Source organism: Penaeus chinensis, chromosome 9 (genome assembly GCF_019202785.1).
Source record: "Penaeus chinensis breed Huanghai No. 1 chromosome 9, ASM1920278v2, whole genome shotgun sequence".
In the NCBI taxonomy this organism is placed as follows: domain Eukaryota; kingdom Metazoa; phylum Arthropoda; class Malacostraca; order Decapoda; family Penaeidae; genus Penaeus; species Penaeus chinensis.
Genome location: NC_061827.1, coordinates 10,584,751 through 10,597,208, shown reverse-complemented (window position 1 = coordinate 10,597,208; position 12,458 = coordinate 10,584,751). Strand labels below are relative to the sequence as shown.

Here is a 12,458-nt window from a genome sequence, read left to right as displayed (position 1 = left end):
AGCTACTATGAGCGGCGCCATATTCAAAACTATTCACCTGCATGTTACTTATCCTTAGTGAATACATTTTACATGCTTTCTTCTCTGTTTTTAATACGAGAGATTATTGAAGAAAGTTTGGATAACTTATATTGTATTGCTAAACTTATTTTTGGTCAAAAATTTTAAGCCAGGGAAGACTTGCTGTGAAGATATTATTGACCAAATGTGTCTATTTCACGAACCACATTTTTTATTTTTGAACAAAGATCACAGATGTTAATTACGTCAATATTAAATTAATATATTGTACACTACAACATTACTAATAACAGGTATTGTCATTGTTTCTGTTATCATTATCCTTACTGATATTATCATTATAATTATCATCATTATCATTATCATATTCATTAACTTCGTGTTTACCACCTTTATTACTATTACTATCATCGTCATTATTGTTATTACTATTATTATCTTTATCACAGTTGTTACTATTATCATTGTTATCATTATTTTCATTATCATTATTTTCATTATTATCATTATTAGTAGTAGTAGTAGTAGTAGTAGTAGTAATAATGGTAGTAGTATCATCACTACTACTACTACTACTACTATTATTATTATTATTATTATCATAATCATTATCATCATTATTATTATAATTATTATTATCATTGTTATCATTAACATTATCATATTATTATAATCATTATTGTTGTTATTGTTCTTCATATTATTATTATTATCATTATTATTATTGTTACCATTATAATTATTATTGTCATCATTATTATTGTCATCATCATTATTATTGTTATCATTAGAATTATTATCATTATTATTACTATTAATAGCATTATTATTATAATTATATTTATTATTGTTATTACTGTTAGTAGTAACATTACTATTTTCATTGTTATTTTTATTATTATTATTATTATTATCATTACTATTATCATCATTATTGTTATCATTATTATTACTACTATTATCATTATCACTAACCTTATCATTATCATGGTTGTTATAATTATTTATATTATTATTAACATTATTATTGTTGTTGTTGTTATTGTCATTATTATCATTGTCAGCATCATCATTATTATTATTATCATAATAATATTATTATTATTATTATTATTATTGCTATTATCATTATCATTGTTATTATTATAATCATCATTATTACAAATATTATCATAATAATTATTATCGTTATCATTATAATTATAACTAACATCATTATCGTTATCATTACCATTGTAACTATTATTTTTATAATTTATTATTATTGCTATAATTGTTATTACCTTCAGGCTTATTGTTATCATTATCATTATGTTATCATCTTTATTATCAATATTAGGATTATCATTATTACTGTTACTATGATTTTAATTATTAGTAGTGTCGTTATGATCATTATTCCTTATTATTACCATTACCATCATCATTAGTAATATTATTACAGTTCCGATGCATTCAAGCACGCAATGACATTCTCACCACGTTGGTTTTCGATACATTTTCTGCCTGTCTGTCTGTCTGTCTGTCTGTCTTACATCAAGGAAGAACCCTGATGTAATCCCACTCTTACAAAAATCCAACCTGTGACTCCCACACTACTTCTTACTCTTGTGTTTTTCTCCCTCATACATGTTTCTTGCGTAGGCACTCTATCATACGCCATTTCCAAGTCCACGAAGACCATATGCAGACCCTTCCTCGTCTCTCTGTGCTTTTTTATAATTTGCCTAAGTGCAAAGATCGCGTCTGTCGTCCCTCTACCAGGCATAAGGCCAAACTGCTCGTCTCCCACACCTTCTCTTAGCCCATTCTTTATTATTCTTTCCCGAATTTTCATTGTGTACGGCACGATTTGATACCCATGTAGTTTCCACACTCATGGACGTCTCCCTTGTCTTTTTATATCCGTAGTATCACACTATCTCTGCATTCTAATGGCATCCTCTCCTCCTGATAGATCTTTTGCATCAGATCCCACATGTTTACTCCTTCCTCTTCTAAACTTTTCCACACTTCTGCCGGGATGCTATCCGGTATAGTAGCTTTATTGTTTTCCATTTTCTTTAAACCTTTCTTTACTTCTTCTCTAGTTATTTTTGATATTACATCTTGATTTGGTATTCCATTTACATACTCTTGTCTTGTCCTCCTCAATCAAAACTGTTCCTTGCTGATCTTTAACCTGTCTGATGTGGGTGAAATCTTTTGATGCCTTGTCCCTTGCTCCGGCTATTTTAAACAAATTTCTTTCTTCCCCTGGTGTTTCTAGCCCATGCTCGACTTTCCTTCTAGAACTCGCCTTCGCCTTTGCCACTTCCCTTTTCGCCTTATTGCTTGTTCTATTCCACTCTTCTCTATCTCCATGGATACCAGATTTCTCCCACCTCTTCTTTGCCTCTTTCTTTTAAACTCATTTTTCGGGTTACTGACCTTCAGCCTAAACCACTCTGCTTGCTTACGCCCTTTCCACACTCCATCTCGCACTCCACCACCAGCAGCTTATGCTGCGCCGCCACCGCCTCTCCATTTATAACGTTACAATTTCTAATCTCTTCAGGTGTTGCCTTCTGCATAGGAGAGAGTCTACTTGACATTCCTTGTCTCCACTTTTGGAGGTCATATACTTCCTCTCCCATTTCTTGAAGAATGTATTGCATATGGTCAAGTCAAAAGCCCATAGCCACATCCAACACCCTCTCCTCTTCCTCAGTTCGCTCTCCTACACCCCATCCTTCATGAACTCTCTTCACCACTTCCCTCTCCACTCCAATGTGTCCATTCAAATCCCCTCCGAGGATCATATTTTCTCCCGCTGGGGCTGCACATAGTTCTTCCATGCATAGCTTCATGCTCATTACACTATCTCTTCTCCTACCCATCACCTTCACCTCCCTACTCAAGAGGACCCCTACTAAGTTTCTACCCTGTCCATTTACTCCACTTTAGATCAGTTTACACCCCCTTCCCAATTCTCTCGCCTTATTTCCCCTCCACTTAGTCTTCTGCACGCAAAGCACATCTCTCCATCAAGTCTGCCACATTTCTTCCCTTTCCAGTCATTGTTCCGATGTTTAAGGAATCCAATCTAAGGCGGACTAACTTTTTTTTTTAACCGGGCCCTTGCTCACTTTCTTCAGGGGTCAGGCAAGGCTTGAAAGGGACGCCCTGGCATATTCCGAGACTTGTTTTTTTACGTCTACCCATCATTTGGTTGTAGGCTGCTTTTTACGCTCGCATAACCTTACTGACTACAACCCTTCCCATTTATTCGGGCTTGGGACCGGCACCTAGTAGGGCTGCCCCCCCCCCCCAGTGGCTAGGTTTATTTATTTAGGTTCCAGTATATTGTCAATATGGACATACACATTATGGTTCTGTGTTCACGCGCAGAAGACTTTATGTCAGGTGTTATTAAGAACAATCTTCTTCCACACATCGATATTGATGTGTCAGGTAGGAGTGCCTCATCGACCAAAATCAAATGGCGGTCCTTGCCCCCCCAAAAAAATCTGGGGATGGCTGAGTCTAAAAACGCATTTGATGATTATTTGCCTTGTAGTAGCTTTATCATACAGACCTCTGACGTCAACTGTAAAAATAGATAAATACATAAATAAATAAAAATCCCAGCATCTGTCGATCACCACTTCGTACAGTGCTTGGAATCCTTGGTACTCCAATGGCTTTAACCCACATATGGATATGAGAATTATAACGGAACATCGAGCGGTGCAAATAGTATATCTATTCTGTACAACGGGGAAAATTCACGCTCGGAGTAAATGAAGGCGCCCTAGTTTACGTTTTACGAGAAACGAAAAGGAAGTTTCGGGGGTGCTTTGGATAAGGCCAAACGAATTATATGAGTAAATGGCATTGTGGTGCATGCTCTAGGACCTGCATTACACACTTTTTGTTACAAGTATATTCTTTTAACTTGCAATTTCAGCATGGGCAGCAAACTTGATGGAGATTTACCAAATTGTGTCAGACTCGATAAACCCTCAATGATGCTATGAGCCTAACGAGATGCTTTAAGTACCATTCCCGCTTCAAGAGGAGGATAAAAACTGACCGCAGAAAGAGAGGAAATTCAGAGACACGACAAAGAGGGAGAGTGTTTTCTTTTCAACATTCACGGCGTTGGGCACCGTAAAATTCGGCAACACGAGAGCACCACCTCTTCATACACCGGATTGGGTTCCTCTTAATTTTTTTCTACTGCCAGTCAAGCATAATGGTTGCCATTTTAACACCACTCAGGCGAATCCAGACGACCTGTAACGGACTTTAGGAATAAATCAGATGTCCAATTAGTGTTCGAAAAGTGGCAGAAATGCTGAAGGCGGTGTATATCGTATATTCGCACAAGGGGATAACTGTAAATGGTGTTGTAATGCTTGAACTACAGTGTTACAGTCCTGAATTTTGTTTATCCCACATCTTAGCAATTGCCTGACAGGAAATTGTTTCCACCTTAAATTAAAGTGGTAGTAATTTCTACCAAATAGAGAAACTTGTATCTCCTCAGAACTACACATGAAGAGTATACACGTAACGAAACTCACCAAAAAATATTTTTCTTCTTTCCCCATGTCTGTCAAATGCCATGTCACTTGCAACAGCTACTTGGTGGTGGTCTCTTTAACCTTTGTAAGTGACGATTTAACAACAGAAGATGGACGGCATTTGGTCATGGTTCAAGGTTAAGTTATATACCAAGGCCACCTGACTGCATCCTATTTAGGTTTAGAGGTAGAGTTAAATAACATATAAAAATAAGTTATCCATATTAAGAATCACATTTTCTATGAACGCAATGAAAAAAGCATGATATATAAAAGGAAGTTATCTTTATAATTAACTGCGTTTTCTATGGACGCAATGAATGGTCTCGTTTTCTTTGTGAACTGTAACAGGCCAAACTATTTTTACTGACTGTAGGCTATGGTTTACGAACGATGAATAATGATAAAGCAATAAAACTGTAGGCTATGGTTTACGAACGATGAATAATGATAAAGCAATACAATTGTTACTAACGAAAATTACAGTATGAACATGGATAATGTTACAAGGTTATTACAATAACAGGAAAATACAGTATTAAAAGTAAAATAAATGGCAGTGATGGGACTTATTTGTAATGATACTCTAATCAAATAAGCGTGGTAACGGTTAGGTTTATAGGAAAGTAATAACCATCAAAATAGAAGTTATTAGGCAGTTGTAATTATTTGAAATTCGTTAAAATATGTGATGATACACATTCTAATTTCCCAGAGAAGAGGATTTAATCACACGACGGTGATGTAGATCCCTACAAGATTTCTAAGGACAAAATGATGAACAATTAAAAGCTGTGTACTCCTACATTTATATTTTCTTTTCTGTCCTTTTAGCCTTTTATACGTGCCTATTTAGAAATGCCTTTTGAATAGTGTAGGAGACTTTTCACCATAATGTAAACATATTTGGGTGTTACAGGTCCATACTATGTTATATGCAATGGATATCTTACTTTTAATGGAAGTAGAGAAAAGACTATGAAGAAGATTATTAGCAAAAATTATGGATGAAATTTCTTTATTTGTTAGAATTTTACAAATATAATGATTTATGTTTACAAATATCATTTGAATATCAGCTGGTAGAGCTGCCCACCAAAGGAAAATAAAACTTACAACTAATAAGTGGAGAGAAAATAAGAAAAACTACTTTTATAATATTTTTACAAATTATTATTTCATTTTATTTAATAGCAATATGTAAAGCTTTTCCTGTAGCTCATATTTGTAAAATTTGAGCTACAACTGTTGACACAGAAAATTGTTTTTATGATATTAAAACCAGATGTAAGGCTAAACAACAATGAAAAAATAGTAATGTAAAATATGTAACATTAGGATATATTTCATAAGAAATTGAAGAAATTAAAGAGCATTGTTTTTTTTTCAGCAATGCACTGAAAAAAACAACAAAAAAACTTCAGCTCTTTTTACCTGCAAAATAGATGGTGATTTGATCTGAGCTTAAAGATCATACAAAAAACTGTATCATGGTGACTAATTATAAAAAATGCAAGCACCATCTTGAGGAACTGAGAAGTGAAATGATACTTTATACTACACCTTCAATCCCAAATTCTTTCATGGGTCTGAAGATGTATTTCTTGATACATTGAAGCTCTTATTTGAAAAAAGATGTTGATACAAACATTGTCAAATTCTGTCCTAAAAGCTGTTTGTACTGAGTCATACTTTGCAATGGTCATTAGGTACTTGATGTTTCTGGAATTTACTTAGTTTTAAAAGTTAGTTAATATTTTGTAACTAATGTTTTTTTTTTTCCAAATACTTGAAATTTTGTTAACCAACTACCATATCAGTTTAAAATACCAGAAAATTAAGTTTTAGTCTATATAATGTATCTTTGTTTCAAATCACTTTTATTTCTTTTAGATCCCTCATTTGATTTTTTGAAGATTATGAGGTAATGCAGCTATGTTTTCTTTTTCATACTTCTGTGCTCTCTGCTTCTTTATCTCCATTTGGACTGATTTGAATATACAGGATGTATAAAATAAGAAATTGACTAAGTATTATTTTATTTTTACATAAATTTGTGTAGCTAGGATTCGGATTATGCAAAATTTGAAAATAGTTCTCAATGAATTCTCTGATGTTCATAAGGTTTACAAATAATCAACTATTCTTGACTTCAATTTTTTTCCTTTTTTGAAGAAGAAAATTCCACCACTGTTCTATAGAATCTTTCATCCCTTTTCCATATAGTCCTAATATTTTTGATCATGTATTGCATATTGTTCAATGCAAACCTTGCTGCAACTTTTGTTAAAGTATATAGGCTATGTCTAAAAGAGATCATAGATAAAATCAAAAAGATTTGCTAACTCTGATCTCTGATAATAATTTTGCTTTTCTGGACTGTTAGAAAGACTTTGTACAAGGCTGTGTATAATATATCAAAAAGTAACTTTATTGTACTTAGTTTGTATTGTATGTTTCTTTGGCATATTAAATTTTGTAAGGACAAAAATTGTGCACATATGACAAAATACTGAATACTGAGCAATTTCCATTCTGCGGGTACATTACTATACAGCCAGAGAAAAAGTAATTCTACTTGAATGGTTAAACTGAAAGGATTACAGTGACAAACAAAGACATCCCCTGATAAAGGCTATCATTTTGTTACACACAGGCACACACAAATCTATGCTTTGTTGTAAAAACTATCCTTAAGACACAGTTTTCTTTTGAAGGAAACACTTTGAAATATAAATAACATAGCTTCTTTAATAAAGAAACAATCTTAAAGAAAATGTCCATGGAGATGTCAGTATCTGACTTGAACCTTCAATGAAGAGTAAAGAATAGAATGAGAGATGTATATTCTAGTTCTAGAGAGTAAATCTTGTTGGTACAGTGCTGGTCAAAGTTCTTTTCAGAGCTTATTCTATTACTGGAAATTTTCCCGTGGTCTGTAATTCTTTCAGATACCTAGATTTTCAGTCTGTACTTTCATTCAAAACTCTCTTAATAAATCTTTACTGATATGAAAAACACTTTAAAATGCATTCAATATATTTTGCAGATTAGAAAAAAAAATACTGTAAAACATTATGTTTGCCAATAAAATAAAATATCGAAACACCTTTTTTGATACATACTTTATTATCATATTCACAGATAATATTCCAGTGTCACAAATTATCTAATTCAAGTGAAAAAGTGAAGACAGTTTGACCAGCATTGTACATGTTATTAATTTTTATTTCAGACTTTCCCTCTAACTGATTCTATATAAAAAAGAGATGGAGCTATTTTTACTTTGTATTTCGTTGCTAAAATAATGTAAACACACTGCAAAATTAATTCATTCAATCTGACAACTATGAATATGTTACCCATGATAGAGCTCTGTAAAATTACATGATATAGTACTTATATTAATCTTTATTGTCAATTACACTCATTTACACACAGGCTGACTTGGCATAATAACAACATATGATAAAGAACACAAGAAGTCTTCAATAAAATTATATTTAAAAAATAATACATCTGCATAACATAATCCAGCCAAAACAATTCTAAAAATCTTCAGTTGCTTATATTGCATTGCATATCCATGTGTTTCAGTGACACAATGGAGACAAAATGCTGGTATTGCAGATCTAAGATGAAGATGAATATCACATAAAATATGATTTAGCTCAACAAAGAAGAGCAACCTAATATCTCCTGCAACAACATTTTTCTATATAATCTTTAAATGATAATGAAGTGAATGAAAAAGTATAGTTGGTTAATACTAAATGTATTATCCTTACTGCATTTTATACACACTAATAACCCAATGGCACTATATGCAAATATAATGTACATAAAAGACTGAAGTAAAATGTAATATGTATAATGCATAACAACAAATTGAAAATTTCAGCTAACAAAGAAAGGAAGAAAAAAAAAAAAAGCAGAAGAGATAACTGATGAATTCTATACTGATGCTTTCCTGATATATTCCCAAGAAAGACTATATTTCCTTACAGTACATTCTTACAAAGTCATGAAAATATAGATGTAAACACATTACCAAATTTGAGAAAGATATATAAATATATATCACAACCAATTACTCTACCATCTTTCAATATCAACACTGACTTATGAACAGATTTGTATATTAATTTTATGTATAAAACCACAGATTAACATGACTAACTGCCAGTAAAAATAGTTACTTTTTGGTCCTTTCGGGATCATAGTGATGCATATGCGTAGTTCATGGTATGATAATATCTGCCCATAAACTGTAGCATTAATCTTACACATGAGCTGTTTATCATACAATTTTAGGCTTTTCTCCTAATTTATGGATAAGCCATTCAGTCATAAGCAGTAGTGTCTGGCTTTGCCCTCTGACGGCGGTGTGCCCTCCATTCAACCTTGCAGAAAGAAAGAGTTCCGAGGGTGGCAAAAACAACCAAGATACCCAGATGCCAATACAGCTGGAAGATACTAGAGTAGAAAAAGCAAGCAGCAGCTGAAAGAGATTGCATGAACTTGAAGAGTGCAAATGCAGGACCAGAGCTATCGGGGTACACTGATCCCAAGATGGAATATATCTGAGTGTTGAAACAGGCATCTCCAAATCCTAATAAGAAGCTGCACATCAGGGCAATCACCTCACTGAAAAGAGAGACACAAGTGAGACTCATAAGACATGTGAAGCAACATTAATTCACACTTCTAAGTGATACTCTTATCCTATTTTATTAAAAGTTTACAGGATACTTATTGATACATAAATACATAAATACACATGCATTTATATATAAATGTGTGTATGTATGCATGCATTCATATGCATTATATATATATATATATATATATATATATATATATATATATATATATATGTGTGTGTGTGTGTGTGTGTGTGTGTGTGTGTGTGTGTGTGTGTGTGTGTGTGTGTGTGTGTGTGTGTGTGTGTGTGTGTGTGTGTGTTTTCATGTGTGCGTATAAATGCATATATATTTATATATATATATATATATATATATATATATATATATATATATATTTATATATATATATATATATATATATTTATATATATATATATATATATATATATATATTCATATATATATTCATATATATATTCATATATATATATATATTCATATATATATATATTCATATATATATATATTCATATATATATATATATATATATATATATATATATATATTCATATATATATACATATATATATATATATATATATATATATATATATATATCCATATATATACACAAACATATATACATCCATCCATATATATATATATATATATATATATATATATATATATATATATTCATATATATACACAAACATATATACATCCATCCATATATATATATATATATATATATATATATATATATATATATATATTGAATACACTGAAAATGAAAGCAATATAATAAATTTGCAAAATTACCTGGGCTGTCCACCTGGCAAGAAGGACGTATCATTGGTATTCTGAAGTGGTGAATTTGTTGGGAGATTCATGAAAATAAGGAAGAAGCAAACCATGTGAACCACATATCCCAAGATCACAATTGGGTCACGACCGGATTTTACTGTTTTACTTCCAAAGATTCCAAATACACCTCCACCTGGAAAGAAAAGAAAAGAAAAGATAAAAACTTTCTGTAGTACAAATAAAAATAAAAAATTTAATTAACAATAACATCAAAATGGCCAAACAAATCACAGTCTGGGTTATAGGTATCAACACCAAGCAAAGACAACACTTACCCAAAATCTCGCCAACACCTATGAACATGCCTGACAGACCAACCAAGCGTTTGGGATCTGGGAACCTTAGAGTTGACCCTAGACAGGCACTGTACACTCCACTGAAGAATGACAACTCAATACCTGAAAATGTGAATAGTTTTCATTTTAGCATAAATCTATGAATAGTCTATGAACATCTTACTTGTATAACTTAAAGAAATTATTGCAAAGGAAGAAATTACTTTTCAGAGAGCTTGGTAACAAAATCATAACACATAAATATGACTTTTCAAGTGTTAAGTAAACTGCAGTCAGTTATTAGGATTCAAAAAGGAATAAATATTTTAAAATGATAATTATTTCTAAAAATAACAGCAATGAGATGTCTATGTTCAGACAGTGGTGTAAGTAAATATCATACATTATACTACACTATTTAGTTAACATCTTACCTGTATAGAAAAATGTAACAGATAAGAGAAGCATATCTTTTGTTTTAAATAGTGCAAAGGACTTCTTCAGCGCTCCATATGGACCTCCTAAGTCATCGGTGCGGCCGCCACCTTCAGACCCAGGTTTGGGTAATATGCACATTACACATACACCAATCACAGCAACAATGGTTAACACAGAGAATACTATCGTTCTAGTGTAGGAATCAATAATCTCTTTTCCCATGAACTGATAGTATACAAAGATGTTACCAAACAACAGACTGAAAAATGGAAATGATACAATTATTTACCCAAACATAAAAAAATCAACAATACCTAATGAAACTAAATAATAATATAAGTAATATAATCTTGTAATATCACCTAATAGTCATGCCTTTTTTGTTTTTTCTCATTAACCTCATTTTAGTTCCTGTAGTTTCCAAATCACTTTCAAGGTCAAGTTCTCAAATAGGGGAAAGATGCAATTTCTGGTCATCAATAGAGGTATTTTACAACCTATGAATAGGATTTAATAAAGGAAAAGCAGGAAAAGCATGAGTGAGAACAAATAGTTCCTTAAAGCAGGAGGTATAAATGGTGCAATTTCACTGTTACATCTTCATCAGAATCACATTTAATTCTGGAGAGAGGGCAATGAAATACATCAATTACACCCCTTGCTTCTGTATAATGAGTAAAAACAGTTGCACCTTGGGAGCCCTACTGAAAAAAGTCTGACAATGAGAGACAGCTTATCAACTATGGTTTAAAACTCTTTTCTTTGCTTTAGCCCACAGACAGCCTCTCAGAAATTCTAATGTTTCCATGTTGTTGCTCAAAGGATAAGCTAACCATATATTACTTTTCTGTTTCAGTTACAAGACTTCTGTAATTATCAAGTTATAATTGATGTTAAAACCATCCAGAAATATAAGAAGAATTTGAAATAATGCATAATTGATTTTTTGATCCTTGGAACTATAAAATTGAGGTACATTCTGATCCCTGACACATTCTTTATAGCAATAGTGGTTTTGTTTGACCAAACAATAAGTCTAAAGAAACACTTGACAATACTATTAAAAATTACCTGCTCTGAAGCATGGCCCAGAAGATGCCAGAGTTACGTGATATTGTTGTCTGGTCTGACATTAAAGTGAGGTAATTTCCTTGTCCAGTCCAAATTAAAGCAGCACCAGCACCCACTAACACTGAGGTTAAATATAAAATCCATGTCTTAGGCCAAAGGAATCCAGCTATGAAGATTCTGAAATAGAAGAAAACATCTCAAACTCTCCATTTTCAAAGTTACATATCTACATAATATACTAGCAATTTATAAAGTCTATATCTATAGCATTCATTTGGAATTAGATTAAAAAAAATGTTATATGAAAATAATTTTGGTATCAGTAAAAAATAAAAGCTAAGTAAATTATACCTAATTTTTTTTTTATCTATAACATCGTGTACTTAGCCATAACATTATAAAAAACAGAGAAAAACATAAGGACATAAGAGGTATTTAGATTAACAGCTATTTTATGTGCTGTAGCCTACATCTCACAGACAACACTTTTCATCTGAATATGCTTAACAAAGATGGCTATCCACTTGACTTGCATTTTAAATCTAATTAATTTTAAGATGCAGTCATTTCA

At 32.0% G+C, this 12,458-nt stretch overlaps 1 protein-coding gene across 10 annotated transcripts in view; it reads right to left on the bottom strand.

The window, feature by feature from the left end:
• Positions 1–8,074: 8,074 nt before the first annotated feature.
• Positions 8,075–12,458, bottom strand: part of LOC125028583 (UNC93-like protein MFSD11) — a 41,216-nt gene continuing 36,832 nt past the window's right edge. For all 10 annotated transcript variants that reach the window (XM_047618027.1, XM_047618020.1, XM_047618023.1 and 7 more), the window contains 5 exons: positions 11,888–12,064; positions 10,813–11,075; positions 10,379–10,501; positions 10,059–10,236; positions 8,075–9,236 (listed from right to left, as the gene is read on the bottom strand). In XM_047618027.1, the coding sequence (XP_047473983.1) occupies positions 8,933–9,236; positions 10,059–10,236; positions 10,379–10,501; positions 10,813–11,075; positions 11,888–12,064 (1,045 nt within the window). In that variant the 3' untranslated portion in view covers positions 8,075–8,932. The remainder of the gene's footprint in view (positions 9,237–10,058; positions 10,237–10,378; positions 10,502–10,812; positions 11,076–11,887; positions 12,065–12,458) is intronic.